We start from the raw sequence: 21,750 nt of genomic DNA, 5'->3' as shown, positions 1-21,750 counted from the left end.
CAGCTCCTCTACACGTGTCTCGCGCCATTAGTGTCGCAAACAAGCTCGTTTGGAATCGTATCGGACGCCATTCACTCCCAGCATCCTTTACTCGACGAATCAATGCGTCTCTAATAATCTACGGAAGAACTCGCTGCACCTCCATCATCCCCGAGACCCTTCATCCACCTGCTCCGTCAGCCAATGGGAGCCGGTGTCGCGGCGGCGATTGATGGGCGGGTAATTAGTAACGTGGCAGGGAAGTGCTCGCATGTGTCTTCATTAGACTCACAGCGAGTGTGTTTGTCTTCATTACTGCTGCTCGGCATCATCCTTCTCTCCCTTATTACGCTTTTGTTTGTGTCTTCATACTTACTTTCTCTTTTGGGACGACGGCGGGAAAACACGCTCGTCGTTTACATACTTTACTACACAATACTACACATATATACTTGTTACTACACTATCACAACACCAGAGTCAAGTATTGGACAATACTACACATATATACTTGTTACTACACTATCACAACACCAGAGTCAAGTACTGGACAATACTACACATATATACTTGTTACTACACTATCACAACACCAGAGTCAAGTACTTGACAATACTACATATATTTACTTGTTACTACACTATCACAACACCAGAGTCAAGTACTCGAAAATACTACACATATATACTTGTTACTACACTATCACAACACCAGAGTCAAGTACTTGACAATACTACATATATTTACTTGTTACTACACTATCACAACACCAGAGTCAAGTACTGGACAATACTACACATATATACTTGTTACTACACTATCACAACACCAGAGTCAAGTACTGGACAATACTACACATATATACTTGTTACTACACTATCACAACACCAGAGTCAAGTACTGGACAATACTACACATATATACTTGTTACTACACTATCACAACACCAGAGTCAAGTACTGGACAATACTACACATATATACTTGTTACTACACTATCACAACACCAGAGTCAAGTACTGGACAATACTACACATATATACTTGTTACTACACTATCACAACACCAGAGTCAAGTACTGGACAATACTACACATATATACTTGTTACTACACTATCAAAACACCAGAGTCAAGTACTGGACAATACTACACATATATCCTTGTTACTACACTATCACAACACCAGAGTCAAGTACTCGAAAATACTACACATATATACTTGTTACTACACTATCACAACACCAGAATCAAGTACTGGACAATACTACACATATATACTTGTTACTACACTATCACAACACCAGAGTCAAGTACTGGACAATACTACACATATATACTTGTTACTACACTATCACAACACCAGAGTCAAGTACTGGACAATACTACACATATATCCTTGTTACTACACTATCACAACACCAGAGTCAAGTACTGGACAATACTACACATATATACTTGTTACTACACTATCACAACACCAGAGTCAAGTACTGGACAATACTACACATATATCCTTGTTACTACACTATCACAACACCAGAGTCAAGTACTCGAAAATACTACACATATATCTTTGTTACTACACTATCACAACACCAGAGTCAAGTACTGGACAATACTACACATATATACTTGTTACTACACTATCACAACACCAGAGTCAAGTACTCGAAAATACTACACATATATACTTGTTACTACACTATCACAACACCAGAGTCAAGTACTGGACAATACTACACATATATACTTGTTACTACACACCTCACTACTTAAATAAAATTAAATAATAATAATAATGCCTGTAAATATTTAATTTCATTGACTTCTTACATTATTAATTGTTCTATGAATGAATCACTTTAACAGTTATTTTCTCAGTTTTTCACTTGACTGACAATCAATCATCGGCTCTGATCGAAGGACAAATAATTATAAAGGATTTAAAGTTGGATCAAATTGCTCAGGATCAATTAAAGTAAATAACATTGGCTCACAGTTAATGGCTGCCCCCCCCACACTGTTTAAATGTCAAAGATACTTGTACTAAAGCAGGAAGTACATCAGTCCATGTTGAGGGTCCAGGAGTAATTATGTATAAATTATTGTTTTACGTTTCCTCAAAGAATGGATATTTTGGTAAAGGTATTATAAATGTACTGCCCTCAAGTCATATTTTTGATTTCGGGTGATTCATTTTTTTGTGAAAGCCGTGAATCTCGGACCCTCAAGGGCGACGGCGTCGAGCGTCCATCACTCTTCGCCGCAGCCATTCATGAAGCCACACTTTCCAGTTGTATTATCTTAATTGCCTCGGCAAGTATGTTCAACGGTTATATTATCAATTTATGAGCCCTTTTGCCACCCCATTAATCCGGCCGTTTAAAACACTGTAACCGCCGGCTCACGCTGTCTGGAGCATAAACCGGTCCTGGCGAAGCGAGATAGCGCCGCCATCGGGGACGAACGGCTGCCTTTCTTCTGCCGTTTTCACAGGTTTTCAGTCGTTTAAGTTAAATTATGGATCATCACGAAAGCTAAACATTATCGCTGGCGTCGACCTTTAGCTGTCATTGAAATGTGTTTTATAAGTGGTGAGACAGATGCATGTGTTCAACGGTGGGTACAGAAGTGAAGATAAACACAAGTAAAGATAACAATATCAGCTACTATAGAATATCATAGAAAGTATATATTCATATACAAAGAACACTTGCTATAGTATCTGCATCAACCATTTTAGTGGAAAAACAGGATTCGTTTTTTTTTTAATAAAAATAATAAAAAGTGTGTGGCACATAAGTAAGTAAGTAAGTAAGTAATATTTATTTATATAGCGCTTTTCGAGACCAGGGTCACAAAGCGCTTTAACAATCAAAACAATACTCAAAACAGTACATACTTCAAAGATCAAGATAATACTGAGAACAACACAGGAGTTCGAGAAATTCAAGGAAAAGCCTGAACAAAAGAAACGTCTTAAGATGTTTCTTAAAGGAGTCAGTAGATCCATCAAGTACAAAGAGAGAGAAGATGGTTCCAAAGCTTAGGAGCAACAGTCTGGAAGGATTTCTCTCCTCTGGTCCTGAACCGTGTGCGTGGAACCATAAGTAGATTCTGATCCACAGACCTCAGAGACCGAGCTGGGGTGTAAGGCTGGATCAGATCAGTGATGTAAGGAGGTGCCTGACCAAGAATAGATCTGAAAGTAAGAACCAGAATTTTAAAGTTGATCCTGAAAGAAACTGGAAGCCAGTGAAGAGTTTTAAGGATCGGAGAAATGTGAGTTCTTCTACTAGAGCGGCTCAGAATTCTGGCTGCAGAGTTCATACAAAACTCTGCAGCCAGAATTCTGAGCCGCTCTAGTAGAAGAACTCACATTTCTCCTTCAAACTCTTCACTGGCTGCTCTAGTAGAAGAACTCACATTTCTCCTTCAAACTCTTCACTGGCTGCTCTAGTAGAAGAACTCACATTTCTCCTTCAAACTCTTCACTGGCTGCTCTAGTAGAAGAACTCACATTTCTCCTTCAAACTCTTCACTGGCCGCTCTAGTAGAAGAACTCACATTTCTCCTTCAAACTCTTCACTGGCTGCTCTAGTAGAAGAACTCACATTTCTCCTTCAAACTCTTCACTGGCTGTCAGTTTCTTTCAGGATCATTTTAAAATTCTGGTTCTTACTTTCACATCTATTCATGGTCAGACCTTCCATCAGTGATCTGATCCATGGTTTGTAAATTCTAGTCAAACACAAACTGTATTGAATCATTAGAACAAAAGGTTGGTTACAAAAGTACATGATGAGATTGAGAAACGTTCAAAAAGAGTGATATTGTTGGAGGATATTGGGAACTAAATTGCTGTGAGTGATGAGTAGCTTTTAGCTAGCTAGCCCTGGTATATGTTTTTTGAAAATATTCCAAAAATAAATAGAGCTTGAAACATGAGCACTACAAAAAAACAAACCGTATTGTGTATTCTCAAAGAACCCTAAATCCAACAAGAAATGATGAAGTCAGTTTTTTTCATTTGGAACTAATTATTCACTTGATTCAAATGTAAGAGAAATGGTTACTAAACTTGAATCTTTCACTGTTAAAACTGTATAACTCGTGCAATATTTTATTGAACTAGAGTCAAACTGATAAAGACAATCGGCTCCAAACGTTACTTGGTACCAAAGCCCAGGGCTGGTGTGTGTCCCAGCTACTCGGGGCAAGTATTTAGGGACATTTCCCTGAACACATCATTAGTACTTAATAATGCAATAACGACATACATTGGTAATTATTTGTTAACAATTCACTGAAACATACAAAGATACCAGATTGTTTCAGTACTGGATCCATCCATCCATCCATCCATCCATCCATCCATCCATCCATCCATCCATCCATCCATCCATCCATCCATCCATCCATCCATCCATCCATCATCCATCCATCCATCCATCCATCCATCCATCCATCCATCCATCCATCCATCCATCCATCCATCCATCCATCCATCATCCATCCATCCATCCATCCATCCATCCATCCATCCATCCATCCATCCATCCATCCATCCATCCATCCATCCATCCATCCATCCATCCATCCATCCATCCATCCATCCATCCATCCATCCATCCATCCATCCATCCATCCATCCATCCATCCATCCATCCATCCATCCATCCATCCATCATCCATCCATCCATCCATCCATCCATCCATCCATCCATCATCCATCCATCCATCCATCCATCCATCCATCCATCCATCCATCATCCATCCATCCATCCATCCATCCATCCATCCATCCATCCATCCATCCATCCATCCATCCATCCATCCCTCCATCCATCCATCCATCCATCCCTCCTTCCATCCATCCATCCATCCATCCATCCATCCATCCATCCATCCATCCATCCATCCATCCATCCATCCATCCATCCATCCATCCCTCCATCCATCCATCCATCCATCCCTCCTTCCATCCATCCATCCATCCATCCATCCATCCATCCATCCATCCATCCATCCATCCATCCATCCATCCATCCATCCATCCATCCATCCATCCATCCATCCCTCCTTCCATCCATCCATCCATCCATCCATCCATCCATCCATCCATCCATCCATCCATCCATCCATCCATCCATCCATCCATCCATCCATGATTAAGTTGTGCACTTAAAAGTACAGGTTTCTATTTTTTTTAATCATGGTATCACAAGTAATCATGAAAAAGTACTGCTTGTGAGCTGGAGTACCCGGAGTAAACCCCTGTAATACATGGAACAAATTTACACGGAAAAATAAACAGTTTTCTCGGTTTAAAGCTGCAAACAATATCACAACAACAGCTCCAATCATCAACATTTGTCTGGAATACAAAGTCATTTCCTTCCAAGAACGTTCAGGTTTTTAGCTTCATGGACTAAGAAGGGACGAGAAAACGTCGTCATTAAATCCATCCATTCATCTCTCATGGATGATAATGTCTGAAGAAGAAAGAAAATGAAGGAAGGATCACAGGATTCATCATTAACGCTTGGCAAGTAATGATCCTGGGACTTGGCACTATTGGTAAATTCTAATGAACGATCATTCAGCTCCGAGGCGTCTTCAGACGAGAGTGGAAAAGACCCGGAGCCTGCGACTGTGGGCTGCCCTGCCAAGCGCCCGATTGATTTTCTTATTTCTGTGCCGGCAGCTCTGAGGAATGGGTTTTAATTCGGGGTCTGCATGATTAAGTTTGCTTGTGCTTAACGTCGGCCCGCTCGCCCGGAAAAGTGGACGTGGTAAGAAAAACAGCAGAGTTGTGATGCCTGGAATGTGTGTGTGTGTGTGTGTGTGTGTGTGTGTGTGTGTGTGTGTGTGTGTGTGTGTGTGTGTGTGTGTGTGTGTGTGTGTGTGTGTGTGTGTGTGTGTGTGTGTGTGTGTGTGTGCGAGCCTGGATTGTTCTGAGGGCCTGAATGGCACCTGTCAAGATCTTGATTAACGAGGCCCTCTGCCCTTCAATTCCCCGGCCTGTCACTCAGGGCGGACGCATTAATCTTCATCGTCCTGCTTGTCAGGTCAGGGCCGGTTCAAGACACCCACCAGTGTGCGTCCATATGTTTGTGCGTTTGATTCTCGTCTTTGTGTCGACGTTGACGATGCGCTTTTTGCACGTGTGCGCAGATCCGTGTCCTTGTGGTGGAGTCTGTGTTACCGGGCAGAAGAGACGGAGGAGGAGTCGGACCGGTCAGGAGTAGAACCGTTGACAAGGACGAACCAACGACAACAGGCCTGACCTCACTGTTGACCCCTGACTACTGGGGTAACGTTAACTAACATAAGATGTTTAGCATCATAAAAATTAAATGACAAAAAATGGAAATCTGAGAACGTAATATAAAAGTTTATAGTTATAATTAAACATATACTAATAAATGACGTATAAAGTCTGGCATCTTAAAATTCTTAGACATTGTACAAATAAAAACATTATAAATATTAAAAGAACAAAAACATCTGTATTCAACATTTTTTAAAACTGTAAACAATTATAATTTAAGAGCGTTGTGTGTCTTTGAAATGTGTAAAGTGAGAACTAATGTTAAATATAGATGTTTCATTTTCGGGAGATAAAGTATTGAACGGACTTTGTGTTGAACTGAAATCGTGAAAAACACTGTTGAGTTCAGAACAACATTAAAAGGTTAAATACTTGAGGATTACAAAGTAAAATGACTGAAATGTGAATTGAATAAGAAGGACAAATTTAGAGTTAATTTAGCTTGATTTTTGTGTTTTCCTCTGTTTTATATCATTGATATTGTGGTTTATTTGATGGATTACAAGCTTCAGCCTTTTTCTTTCTTCGGTTATAGAGTTTGTTTAAAGTGTAATTATTGCCAGTTGACTGTACATAATGTAAGTATCTTATATTGTAACCGAAATGAAATCATTCAACTATTCATAAAATGATTCCACGTTTATTTCCTTTTGTATTTTCCAACATGTATTACCTTATTATGGCCCTCAAGGGATTCCGTACAAGTGTTGTCTTCAAACTAACTCGTCCTGGTGATGGATTCTCAAAAAACAATAAAGATTTAATGCAGTGAAAATACTACAAGGGTGACGAGTTTGAACGGTATTGCAGAAGATAGTTTAATCTTGTTGTTATCTCAGGGTCAAAGTGACCCGAAGGCCCAAAAACATATGTATTTGTTTTATCCCTTGTGTTCTGGGTCAAAGGTAGACGACCCTGAGATAACACAAGGCTTTACATTTTGTTTTTTTCTTCCACATAAAAAGGTAGAATCTGCCAAATTTGTCCCGAATCTTAATATGTTGGGACCTGATGTGATGTCATGCTAACAGCATTATTGTATGACTTTCTTAACTCCAACCTGAGCTCATACATATTCAGTCATGTGTCATGTGACACCTGGACAGATACGAAAACATGGAATGCCTAAAATACCTTTTTTTTGCCAGTACAATGTCATATGTGTTGATGCAAGAACTGAAGTGATCTTGGTTATTATCAACAACATCTATTCAATAATATATCGACAAATTAATCGTAAAACTAATACCAAACACTTTAAAAAATGTAATTATAAATACAAGTTTATGTAAGTTTTAAGTCTTTTGTTTGAAAAGATTGACAGTAAAATGACAAGATAATCTTGCACATACGTGTTTTTAAAACCAAATATACAGGAACTACATTCTAAACATATTTTGCCAAAAAAACTAGTTTCTGAGTCAAATATTTCCAATTGTTAACTCAGTTTAAAAAGTGTTGATCTTTTTGTAATGTAGCCACAAGTGAGATGATGGTTTCTAAACGTTTCTATTTTTTATCAGTAAGAAGTAAAAAACAACTGGACTCGGACACGTGGACAACAAAGAATCAGACGAGAATAAATCCAGGATGTTAGAACAAAATGTTTCTGTTTTTTATTAGTAGGAACAAAAAAAAAAACTGGACTTTTAAAAGAATGTTCCTCGTGGTCGTCAAGGGATCCGACGAGATTAAATCCAGTTAAAAACAAAATGTTTCAAAACAATTCTGAGTATAAAGACGTTAATTCAGCACAACGTTGCACTCGATTGATCAGAAGGTTCAGGTTTACACAAAAGAAAAAAGACTCACAATATTAATGTTGCCTCTTAATGGCAGCATTTGCATAATTTATTGGGATTTTCACACACATCGCTCGCTCACACCCGCATCCCCACGTCGCCCCCTTGTGTGAAGGAAGGTTGGGGTGCAAGGGGGGGCCCCCTCTGTTTCTGTGTGTGTTAAAGGGACAGATGGAGAGCAGCGAACACGGCTGCCAGGAACCCTCGCTCCCCCAAAACACGACACCTTTCATCCAATCGCAGCGTCACCACCACGTCGGCTTCAGCCAATCAGCGAAGCAGCTGTTCAATTAGAGAATAATAAAGGAACATTCGTCATTCAATTAGTCGTCTGTCACGGAGCCACGGGGAGAGAAAAAACTAAAACGGCAAAAAACCTGAAGACAAAATGGATCTGGACGAGGAAGAAGGTGATAAATAAACAGATGTGTTGAGGAAGAAAAGAGGGATGATAGACAGAGTGTGAGGACGGAAAACAACAGCGAGATGTTCACCACGTTAATTACAGAGACGTTGTTGTGACGAACAGCCAGAGCGTCTGTAATGAGCAGCAGAACAAAACATCAGGACATTAGAGCAGATCAGGGACATCATCTGCCGCAGTTAGAACTCCGAGGATCTCCGGTCCATCAATATCCCCAGAAGTTTAGTCATCAACTGTGATCACTTTGCAAAGTTTCATATGGAGAACTTGGCAACGATGCATCAGAACGAGCTACTCATCATGTGACGATGATAGTGTGTGTCGCTGCTGATGGAGAATCCATCGGTGAGTGTCGGGACTTTAGCAGCATTTTTCATCCGTATTTAATACACTAACTGATACTGTTACTGGGAGTATTTACAAATAAATGAACTACCGTATTTTCTGGACTATAAGTGGCTCCGGAGTACAAGTCGCTCCAGACATAAAATGCATAATAAAGAAGTAAAAACATATATAAGTCGCACTGGAGTATAAGTCGCATTTTTGGGGGAAATTGATTTGATAAAATCCAAGAACAGACATGTGATCTTGAAAGACAATTTAAAATAAAACTAGAGGCAACAACAGAATAATGTTACGTTACATGAAGTGAGAACCTGGTATGTTAACATAACATATGAAGAGTTATTCAGAGAACTATAGCATCAATAACTAACTAGTTTACCAAACCATCCGTGTAACTCCAAATAACTCTTCATCCTCGTGTCACTTTTAAACAACTAACTAACTCCGGAGGTAGAAGATGCTTCCTCTTCTACGTGGAAATGATCAACACAGGCCTAGAGCGCCCTCTTGTGGTTTAGTGTGAAAATAACATGTGAAATGATATACTGGTAATAATGTGTTAATAATTTCACACATAAGTCGCTCCATTAGTAGTATAATAGAGTATTAGTCGCACCCCCGGACAATATATGAAAAAAACTGCGATTTATAATCCGGAAAATACGGTATATAAAGAGTCTCACAACTAATGTAATAATAACATGTTCCTGGTTTTAATTATATTATTTACAGTGTAAGTCTAATGGTAATTTCATCAAACAACAAATACATATTCCAGATGATTCTTTTATTTTTTTTAACATAAAATATTGTATATTTCAAAATACATATTCTGTAAATTGCTCACAAGTTTAAATCAAGCTGTGACACGTGACCTTTGCCCCCAGCATCAAAGCGATCGATCAGACGACGTTGAATTACTCGCATCTCTTCTCTTTGATATTCAATATGTCACATATTCTATATATTGATCGCAGGTCGTACGGCTTCGTCGATAAGCGGCGAAGGGATCCGGGCGAGCCGTAAACAAGGCGATGGGTTCGGCGTTCATGCGTCGGCAGCTTGTTAGAGCGACGGAATCAAACATATCGCCTTCGTTGACGCGTTACTTTACACCGACAAACACATTAATGGTTCGCACGTCCGATCGTATTCCTGGTGAATCTTAAGATCAAGATTGATCTGATTAAACGTGAGAATTTGGAGGTTAACCCTCAGGTCCTTCCTTTAAAAAAAATACATTTCTACCTTATCTAATGTGATATAGTTCATTTAGACGTAAAGTGTACCGACTGTCATTTATCTTGATGGATGGTTCTAATTGGATAAATGTCAACCATCCAGAACCATCAGTCATTATTAAGACCCAGTCAGCATTTTTGAATCTGTATTAAACGAACTAATCACAGTTTGGTTCCTCGTGTGCAGCCAAAAAAACAACAGAAGAGAAAACTACATCTCAGCAGAGTGATTAGAGGGGAGGATTTAAACGGCAGCTAATACCTAAAGACCTAGCTTGGTGGTATTTTCTTTTTTTAAATAATGATTGTCCCTATTTTTGGATGACTGGGTTAAAGTCAGTGTCGCCATAGGGTAATATTTTAAACCCTTGTTTATCTCAGGGTCAATGTGACCCGGAGGCCGAAAACAGATATGCTTGTGGTGAACGACCTCCACCACTGCATATGTTTTTATGGAAGCCAGGGAGGTCGTTCACCTTGACCCAGAGACAACTCAAGGGATACCAGAAACACATTTGTTTTCGGGCCTTGTGGGTCACCTTGAACCTGAGATAACAAAAGGGTTAGGGTCATTCAGGGACAGATTTTCGGAGGAACGTCCGAACTGTGGGTCGGTCACCGCTCTACTACTGTTTCCTGTAAGGTGAGGCTAACAGAATCAAAATAGATACGACATGTTAAAAATCGTTGCACGAATGTATTGAAATAGCAACAGCTTTATGTCTCCTCAAACCACTTATACCACTCCGTGTTGACGGCATAGACATCGAGGCACAAAAGATCCATGGGAATACAACAGCCATTTGCTTTGTGAGGATATTTTATCAATTCTTTGTCGTTAAATATTTTGTTTTTTTACGTTTAACTCAGTTTACAGTAAAATGCAGCCAAAAAAACAACAGACCGAAGTGGGAACTACATCTCAGCAGAGTGATTAGAGGGGAGGATTTAAACTGAACTCAGCTTATAGTAAAATGCAGCCTTCGTCAGAGTCTTTCATAGCCGGATCTCAGTAGGAGGAAGAATTGTATTAGATAACAGGTTATTTCATTGTGCATTTGATGTGTTGCCCGTTTCTTAAAACTTCTCTACTTGTTATTTCTGCATCTTGTTTTGAGTCGTACAGAGGTCGGTGGTGACGGCTGGTATATCTGCTCCCACAAGGTTGAGGCTCTGGTCACTCCGTCCATCTGTCACACTGGTCGTCTCGTCAGCTTCTGTCCAGCCTGACGCCATCGAGCAACAGGTTAAACCCAAATGTTTCGGCACTCGTGAGTCACATGACTACGTGTCGGGTCGAAAGCCAAAGTTAATATGAAGTTAAATTAAACGACAACCTTTGCGATTTCCTTAAATCATGATTCTAATCTCAAAAGCGATTAATCATTCATCCCTTCTTCCTTGTCTTTCCTCACCTTGACTCGTTCCTCTCGGTGCCAGCTGTCACTGAACCTCTGCCCCCCCCACATCACCCCCACATCACCCCCACATCACCCCCACATCACCCCCACATCACCCCCACATCACCCCCACATCACCCCCACATCACCCCCACATCACCCCCACATCACCCCCCCATGCCCTCCCCCGAGTCTCTCGCCCCCCGGTTCCCGACTAGCAGGAAAACGATCCCTTGTAAATAATATATCAAGATAAATGATAATTGCTGCATTTTTTTTTATGTGTTCCGCGACAGTTAATGAGCTCCATAAATTAGCGATGACTACAGCTGACAACGTTTGTCAGAACACGCTCAATAAAAATGAGGCTTGGCATCGAGCGAACTTTATGTCTCGCGTTAACGACGCCTCGGTTTAGACAAGAGACTGACGGTGGATCGTTCTGGGAGTTGGTGAGCGCTTTGAGTTTCCTCTTGGTGAGGTGGTGTGTGTCAGGCTGGGAGGAGGTCAGAGGTCAGACCTAGGACACACTCACGGACATCTGATGGACATCGATGTTTGATTCAAAACTTGATCCAACTGAATAATTTAAAACAAGAGTAGAGTTAATGGTGGTTTCTACTTGTAGTTTTATTTTAAACCTTATGTTTTAATGTTTTAAATGAATAGTGTTATTTTGGTTACGATATAAAATATTTAAATTTTGTGCAGTCAACTGGCAATTATTGACAAATAGACTTTCATAGTTTGTGTCATTTTTAAATTTGCTCAAAAAGTCCTAGTGCAACAGAACAGACAACGTTTTTTTTACCTTTTTAATGTGATATAGTTCCGTTGGTATATCGTTAAAGTGTACCGACTGTTAGTCTTGATGGATGGTCGTAATTGGATGAAGTGTCAGTCATCCAGAACCATCAGTCACTAAAAAAACACAGAGTGAAGTGGGAACTACATCTCAGCAGAGTGATTAGAGGGGAGGATTTAAACGGCAGCTAATACCAAATACCTAGCTTTGTGGTATTTTCTTTTTAAAACTAATTATTGTCCCTATTTTTGGATGAATGGGTGAAAGTCAGTGTTAGCTTCGTCATAGGGTAATATTTTAACCCATGTTTATCTCAGGGTCAATGTGACCCGTAGTACGTGAACGACCTCTACCACTGCATATGTTTTTATGGAAGCCAGAGAGGTCGTTCACCTTGACCCAGAGACAAGACAAGGGATACCACAAAAACATTTGTTTTCGGTCCTTTGTGTCACATTGACCCAGAGACAACACAAGAGTTAGGAACAGGGCTATTCAACCGAAGTTTCCTGTTGAATCTAAGGCTAAAGCAAGTAAAATAGATACGACATGTTAAAAATCATGTGCACTATTAACAGACAAAGAAAATCAACTTTAACCAATATTTTGCCACAAAAAAAAGACAAATAATAACATCAATTAAATTCCCTCCTGGATATGTTATACCACGATGTTATGTTATGTCTCAAGACACTCATAACTTGTGGTATAACATATCTAACTTAAATGATCAGTGGAGCCTCCTCAAGACAACATTATATAAATGAATTATCGTGTTGACTTAAATAAAGCAAGCCGCTGTATTGAGTCTAATCTAAAGTGAACCTAAATTTACAGTTTACTCTAAATTATTATTTCTGGATTTTGAATGATATTAAAACTCTTGAGTTTATTATGTCAATCATAGAAAAGTACTTCAAATCAGGATTCACTTGCAAACAAATACATGTTTCAAGATATTGTGATATTTAGTACTAACATACAATGTTATTTATCATGTGTTCAACTTATTAAGACTTTTGCAAAGTTGCTTCAGGACCTTTGAATTAAGGTCTTTTATTTTTAAATTCATGAATGAATCATTACCTTTTTACCTTCATAAGGATCCGTGGCCTTGATGACGTTCATCTGATACAACATTTCAAGCCTTTAGTTTCACATACGACACGTTGAAATCTCTCGTATGTTTTGATTTCTAAAATATAAAACGACAAAATGATCGTAAAAAATGAACGGAATCTTTTTAAACGAGAGAGAAAAGCAGTGAGTTGTAGTTTCTATCGAGCACACACACTCACACACACACACACACACAGAGACGCACACAAATACAGTAGGACGATTGTGTGTCGCTATCCCTCCGTCCCCGGCCGACATCAAACAGGGGCCTTGGCCACAGATCGCACACTCGGGGCCTCCCTCGAGAGCCTGATTGAAACCTGGCACCACGACCAAACAGCTGCTTCAGACAAAAGACATCTGCATATTTCACATTTGTTTTTCATAAATTAACAACGCAACCTGCCAAAAAATCCCGGCCCAGGGACCGAGTCGACTCGAGTATAATTAGATAAAGTTTACAAGCTTTGAAAGTTGGGAAATTAGCGCGAGGTGAAGGCGAGCTCTCGGCGGGGGCCACGGCTCGCCGGCTCCTGCCTGCAAACACACCGACGCCACTGTGAGTTTTAGAGCCGCGACACCAGCGCGTTCGGCAGCCAATTAAGAATTCATCTTCTTCCCTTTCTCTGACTCTTTGACACCTGCTGGGTCGGCATGTTTGTACCTCCGTTTAGCTGCGCTCGCTTCCTGCGCTCGCTCTCATCACACGCTGCTCTTCTTTAATAATTAAATGAAGGAAACTCGTGCCTTTTATTTCCCAGTCGTCTCCGGCTGTGTTCGGGGACAACAAGGGAACAGAGGCTGCAGCGAGGGCTGGATGGATGGAGGGATGGAGGGATGGAGGGATGGATGGAGGGATGGATGGATGGATGAGGAGGGAGTCGGGCTCGCAAACATCGCAGCCTAATTAGAGGCTCATTTAGATCAGTGAGTTATGAATAACACAACAGCTGCCGCCATGCAAGAGGACGACACTGAACGTGGAGCACAGAGTCACGGCTGAAGAAAAAAAAGAGGAGGATAATAGAGTCGGAGGTTTTGCTGTTGTTTCTAAACATGTTTGTTGCTCAAAAAACTGTAGTTCAGTTAAAAATATACCCTGTACAACCTTTACATTTGATAGAAATTAAACTGAAAATATAATGTTCATTGAAAGGGAAAGTCAAACATTCATTGATTCATTTTCTACCGTTTTATCCCTGAGACTGGAGTCTATCCCAGTATCATAGGGCGAGAGGCAGGGGACACCCTGGACAGGATGCCAGTCTGTCTCAGGACACACAAAGACAGACAACCATTCACACACACACTCATACCTACGGACGATTTCCTCAAGTTCTCAATCAACCTCTGTATGTTTTTGGACTGTGGGAGGAAACCGGAGTGTCCGGAGTAAACCCACACAACACGGGGAGAACATACTAACTACACACAGAAAAGTTGGCTCGGCCTGGAAGCGAACCAGCGACAGCGCTAAACACTGTGTGCCCAAAGTCAAACAATAATCTTTAAAATAATATAAATAATAAATATTTTTATAAATGTTTATTTTCAATCCGCATTTATTCAAACGTCCCTCATTCCGATTGTATATTTACAAGAAGGTTGCCGGTTCGCTTCCAGGTCGGAGGGCAACCAACTTGTGACCTTCCTGTGTGTGGTTAGTTTGTTCTCCACGTGTTGTGTGGGTTTACTCCGGACACTCCGGTTTCCTCCCACAGTCCAAAAACATACAGAGGTTGATTGAGAACTTGAGGAAATTGTCCGTAGGTATGAGTGTGTGTGTGAATGGTTGTCTGTCTTTGTGTGTCCTGAGACAGACTGGCGTCCTGTCCAGGGTGTCCCCTGCCTCTCGCCCTATGATACTGGGATAGACTCCAGTCTCTCCATCTGGATCGTTGACTGTCAGTGAGACATCAGTGTATCAATGCTACAGTAGTTTTGGTTGCTTCACTAAAAAAACACGATATAAGAAATAACTTTTCAACATATTTTTCTGAATGATTGTACCAATAGTTTTCCATGAGTTCACTCGAGTTAGTAAAACAGACAAAGTCTCATTAATTCATGGGTGAAAACCAGATGCTCACTCGTTTAGCGTCGACAGCACTGCAGTGGTTTGTTCTCTCAGCAGGAGTCCTGCTAATAAAGGCTGATTTATATATTTATCCATCTGAGTCATTTACCAGTCGCTATAATGATCAGTGGAGCGTTCAACAGGAGCTGTGTTTGTGCACGTCAGGCAGGATTCAAATCAGGTGTAACGTGGTGGAGATTGTGTTTCCTTAAATCCGAGACTGTGCGTCTTATGTTGAATTAACCTTAACGATCCTCAATAACAATACGTTTGTAGAAACTTTTATTTTTAAACAATATAAAAAGTGTTTTAAAACAGGCTAAGAAACATGTTCTTTAGCACTATGTTAGTGCAATCCTACTCTAATGTCTTCTTAAATAGTTGCGTTGTCTCTTTCACAATCTCTACAGCCATATTTGCACGATTACGCATACAGACTGTTGGAAATTCTAATAGAAATTGTGCCTGTGAATTTGTCATCAAGTTAACTAAACAAGGTTTTGTAAATCAATGATCTCTGTACTCTACACTGTATTCTGCTTCTAGGGTGAAACTGAAATTAAACTATATTTTCAGCAACGTTTTTGTTTGTTTTAAAAACGCAGTTTAATACAAACATTGATACAGAGGTTTGTATCAGAGTTTGACATCGTTGTGTCGTTTTATTTTGACAACTTCACCTGTCAATAACACTGACTAACACCACTTTTTAAATTATTTAAATCAATTATAATGTTTGTTTTTTATCCCGATGATTCTCTAAATAACCTTCCAGTGATAGTATTGATAACAATGAAAAATTATACATTAAAATACGTAAAGACGTAAAGCAGCAATAAGTGACTTCCAAACTCTGAGTTGTCATATAAAATACAAACAAAAAATATTTTCAATCTTACGTATTACTGCTTTAAGCTTTAAGGTACAAACTTATCAAGCCTTGTCAGGTCTGTAGCTGTTTGTTGATTGTAATAACCTGTTCATTAATTGTAATAACCTGTTTGTTAATTGTAATAACCTTTTTTTTATTTGGAACAACCTATTCTTTAATTGTAATAACCTGTACATTCATTGTAATAACCTGTCTGTTAATTGTAATAACCTTTTTTTTATTTGGAACAACCTATTCTTTAATTGTAATAACCTGTTCATTCATTTTAATAACCTGTTTTTTAGTTGTAATAACCTGTTTGTTAATTGTAATAACCTTTTTTTTATTTGGAACAACCTATTCTTTAATTGTAATAACCTGTACATTCATTGTAATAACCTGTTTGTTAATTCTAATAACCTGTACCTTAATTGTAATTACCTGTTCATTAATTGTAATAACCTGTTCATTAATTGTAATTACCTGTTCATTCATTGTAATAACCCATTCATTAATTGTAATAACCTGTTCTTTAATTGTAATTACCTGTTCATTCATTGTAATAACCTGTTCATTAATTGTAATTACCTGTTCATTCATTGTAATAACCTGTTCATTAATTGTAATTACCTGTTCATTCATTGTAATAACCCATTCATTAATTGTAATAACCTGTTCTTTAATTGTAATAACCTGTTCATTAATTGTAATTACCTGTTTGTTAATTACAATAACCTGTTAGTTAATTGTAATAACCTGTTCATTAATTGTAATTACCTGTTTGTTAATTACAATAACCTGTTAGTTAATTGTAATAACCTGTTCATTCATTGTAATTACCTGTTTGTTAATTGCAAATGGTCATAATTACCGGAGGAAGATAAAGGGTTGCAGCCTAAGACCCTCCACTTCGATACAAGTCTCTACACCTTCACCATCATCGAGGCTCAACGTGAAGATTCTCTTCTAACGACGAAGTGTAAAAACGTTTCTATGAATTGTATCCTGGAATGAAGGCAGAGCTTCTTCCTCCATCAGGTGATTACACAGACGACTTGGGAGATATAATTACCTCCGAAGCAGCCGCCCGAGTCGCCGGGACCTCGTGGAGGTGATAATATATGGTAATTACCAGTTTTCTTAGGGCTGCACAATCTGGAGACGACATATTTAAGATAAAAGCAAACAACGCCGGCAGCTCTTCCTCACGCATGTGTTTGCTCTGCACGACCAGACGACGCTGTGAACATTTAAGACGATCAGATAAACACAGCAGCCCCTTCAGGCGCACACGTGTACTGTTGTTAAAGTGCGTGAAGAAGAGATTAGATGATGATTTCAAGAAGATTTCATTCTCTCGCCCCCAGAAGACGAATAAATAAAACCTGCTTAACTGTGGAGAATTGTTGGAAACTCAGTCGACAATAACAGACAATAGTGTTGTGTGAATATTATAAGACAAATAAATAAAGATATTACAATAAACAATCTCACCAAACATATATATATAATAAGATTGCTAAATGCATTATTCACTAGTTTGTAGTGTATATTGTCAAAGTTATACAAATAATTTAAAATGTTTTTACAGCAAAAATTATACGTATGACGTCAAAAATCATTTGTGAAACAAAATTTACTTTACTTTTAACAATTTAAAACTTCATTTGTATAAATAATATTCATTTTGGAGAATACATTTTTAACTGTATCTATCGAATCCAACTTCAAAACAAAAAAATAAATATATTAAAACTATATTAAAAAAAAATTAAAAGATGATTTAACACCAATATACCACATCAACCGGTGAGCATCCAGGGATCGGACATTGAGCTGGTGGACAGCTTCAAATACCTGGGTGTTCACCTCAACAATAAACTGAACTGGTCCACACACATCAACGCCGTGTATAAGAAGGGCCGAAGTCGCCTCCACCTCCTGGGGAGACTGAGGTCCTTCGGAGTGTGCAGACCACTTTTAAGGACCTTTTATGACTCCGTGGTAGCCTCTGCTATCCACTACGCTGTGGTCTGCTGGGGAGCAGGCAGCACGGACCGGGACAGGAAGAGACTGAACAGGCTGGTCACGAGGGCCGGCTCTGTCCTGGGCCGCTCGCTGGACTCGGTGGAGGAGGTGGGAGAGAGGAGGACACTCTCCAGACTATCCTCCATCAGGGACAACACTCTCCACCCACTGCACCTGACCGTGGAGGAGCAGCTCCTTCAGTGGCTCAGGCCCCCCAGTGTAGGAGCGTTATAGAAGGTCCTTCATCCCAACTGGTGTCAGGATATTTAACTCTCTACTTTAAATATCCTGATGCTAATCCGTAGTGTTTTTCTTCTCGTGTGTTTTTTTTTTCTTTTTTTCTCCGTTTTTATTTCTATTTTATTTTATTTTTATTCTATTTTATTTTGTTAATAGTGTTAAATTTCTAATTTTGTAAATAATTGTATATTCTTAAGATCGTTTTTATTTTATTTTGTTTCTCCTTTATTATTTCTTTTTCCTTGCACTTTATCTTTTTCCAACTCCGCTGTTGTGAAAGTGTGTTTCCCCTCTGGGGATGAATAAAGCTTTTCTATTCTATTCTATTCTATTCAATTCTATTCTATTCTATTCTATTCTATTCAATAATGACAATAAGTAGTACATTTCATATTAAATATTTATATGTCTTCAACGATCAAACTATAGGTTAAAATAAATGGTAATTTCTCTATATTTTCTGATATGTTCTGATGACAAAGATATTTCTCAACATTCACCTGCAGTATTTGACATTTTATCAACATGGTTCTCAAGACGCTAAATACTGTGATGTTTGGTTTTCATATCCGCAGGTAGAACGGTTTCAAAAGCTCCACGAACGAGCGGAACAAGGGAATGTTGTGTTTTTATCTCCATCAGAACTCTGACCATCAGGCCCAGCGATGCGTTCGGACCTGTTGTCTCCTGACGGACATGTTGGCAGGAGGCGACGCCGCCGCGGTCGGACATGAAGGAACCGAAAGACTGCAGCTCTGTGTCGACCAATAATGGAACGGTGTGAGTTTCATGGGCGTGAAAGAGCAGCGCCGCAGAAACGAGATCCCTGACGTCCCACTGGAGACGGTAGAACATCCACGAGCGCCGGTGATTTCCCATCAGATATTTTATAATGAAGTTTCTTCTTGTCTGATGGATTTACTCTCTTTTTTTTCATGGTCCACGACTTGGTTTTTTCTTCTAGTGATGATGACACTCGGTCGAGTCAAGGGGGAAAGAAGTATAAACCCCCCAAGAAACATTTAAACCATAAATATTACATAAAATCAAGGGAGATTCCCAGAATTTTAACCCCTTTTTCGCCAAATTGTAAGGGGGCGCACAGGAAGTGGGAAGAACCCCATGAAAATAAAAATGGTCTCAATTACAATTCACTTCAAACTCTCCCTGTTTTCAAGTTTTTCTTTTTCAAATGTACTTTTTGTACGTGTGCGACGCCGGGTATTTTAGCTGCATATACAGTATATCAAGGGAAATGAACCCACAGAAAACCACTTGTATTTTGAGTGAAAATCTTTGGCTGACGCTTGACTTTTTAAGCTGGGAATTAAGTAGACGATAAGAAAGAATTGCATTTTATATATTGTTTTAACATAATATGTGTAACTTCGTGTTATACTATTTCTTGAAAAGTTATTCTAAAAATCAGGTTTCTAGTTCCTATTATTTATTAGTTTTCAAATAACAACATACCAAAGAATAAAATCAAAACATCCAATATATATATAATATAAATAGTACAAAATGAAATATATATATATATATATATATATATATATATATATATATATATATATATATATATATATATATTATATATATATATATATATATATATATATATATATATATATATATATATATATATATATATATATATATATATTTATATACTTAGGTTTCAGCAAAGATGGAAATTAAAAAGACATTAAAACATAATAGACATAGTAGGGCTAAAATAAAAAAACACATTAGAAAAAATATATGTATTTCGTGTTGTACTATTTATATTATATATATATATTGGATGTTTTGATTTTATTCTCTGGTATGTTGTTATTTGAAAAATAATAAATAAAAAGAAACTTGAAACCTGATTTTTAGAAGAACTTTTAAAATAAATAGTATAACACGAAGTAACACGTATTATGTTAAAACAATATATAAAATGCAATTCTTTCTTATCGTCTACTTAATTCTCATCTTAAAAAGTCAAATGTCAGCCAAAGACTTTCAATGAAAATACAAGTGGTTTTCTGTGGGTTCACTTCCTTTGATATATATGCAGCAAAAACCCTGCGTCGCACACGTACAAAAAGTACATTTGAAAACTAATAACTTGAAAAGAGGGAGAGTTTGAAGTGAATTGTAATTGAGACCATTTTTACTTTGCTTTGCGCCCCCTTACAATTTGGCGAAAATTCTGGAAATCTCCCTTGATTTTATGTAATATTTATGGTTTTTTAGAATAACTTTTACAAGAAATAGTATATTATATATACAGTATATATATAAATATATATATATATATAGAACATACTTCAGTTCAATTTACATCTTTAAAAATTGAGTATATAGTATTTAATAACATTTAGATTCGCCCATGTGGATATTTAAAAGTCTCTTGAGTCACACAAAGTCAACTTCGCCTCATTAGACTCACAGCTTCACGATGGAAATCATTTCTACCATCACAGCTCAGGGAGTGTCGGCTGCAGAAAGTGGGCGGAGCCTGTTCACGCTCCGACGCTCCGGTCGAGGGAATGTTCGCCATATGCTGGACGGGTTTCTGAGCAGAGAAGGAGCTGGTGGGATAAAAGTGCGACCGGCCCTCCATCAAAGCCTGCAGATGAAAACGACTGCACAAGCTGCCAAATTTAGATCAAAGCGGCGGCAGGAGGCTGCAGGCGGAGGGCGGCGGCAGGAGGCTGCAGGCGGAGGGCGGCTGCAGATTGTACGACGAAGCGTGCGTGAAATGGAAGTTTGTCCAAATCTGTGCGAGCAGGAGAATGTTTAATAACAGTGAAGAAAATTGTAACGAAACCTCTCTTCGGTCGTATCGACACCGAAACTGGAGCGAACTTGTGATGTGGCTTCGAGTCGAGAGAGAAGGAGTTTCTTTCCAGCTCAACGAACATCGTTCTCTGCTCTCGTTTGTCGGGAATAAGATGTTAATTCAACTTCCTGTTTGATGTTTTAAAACATGTTTCTCAACTTACCGTGAAACATTTGTTCACGACTGAACGTGAAACATGTGTTTTACAACTTGGTGTGCAGTTAAAAAACGTGCATTTCATTACTT

General features: G+C 38.8%; 1 protein-coding gene across 1 annotated transcript in view; it reads right to left on the bottom strand.

The window, feature by feature from the left end:
• The window catches only part of LOC148068892 (uncharacterized), a 40,195-nt gene extending 20,648 nt beyond the window's left edge, over positions 1–19,547 (bottom strand). Inside the window, exon 1 of the mRNA XM_087803247.1 lies at positions 19,320–19,547. Within this exon, the coding sequence (XP_087659373.1) occupies positions 19,320–19,547 (228 nt within the window). The remainder of the gene's footprint in view (positions 1–19,319) is intronic.
• Positions 19,548–21,750: the final 2,203 nt, after the last annotated feature.

This window comes from Callionymus lyra, chromosome 11 (genome assembly GCF_982586985.1).
Source record: "Callionymus lyra chromosome 11, fCalLyr1.hap1.1, whole genome shotgun sequence".
In the NCBI taxonomy this organism is placed as follows: Eukaryota; Metazoa; Chordata; class Actinopteri; order Syngnathiformes; family Callionymidae; genus Callionymus; species Callionymus lyra.
Note: the sequence above shows the minus strand (reverse complement) of the source record. Positions and strands in the feature narration are given on the sequence as shown.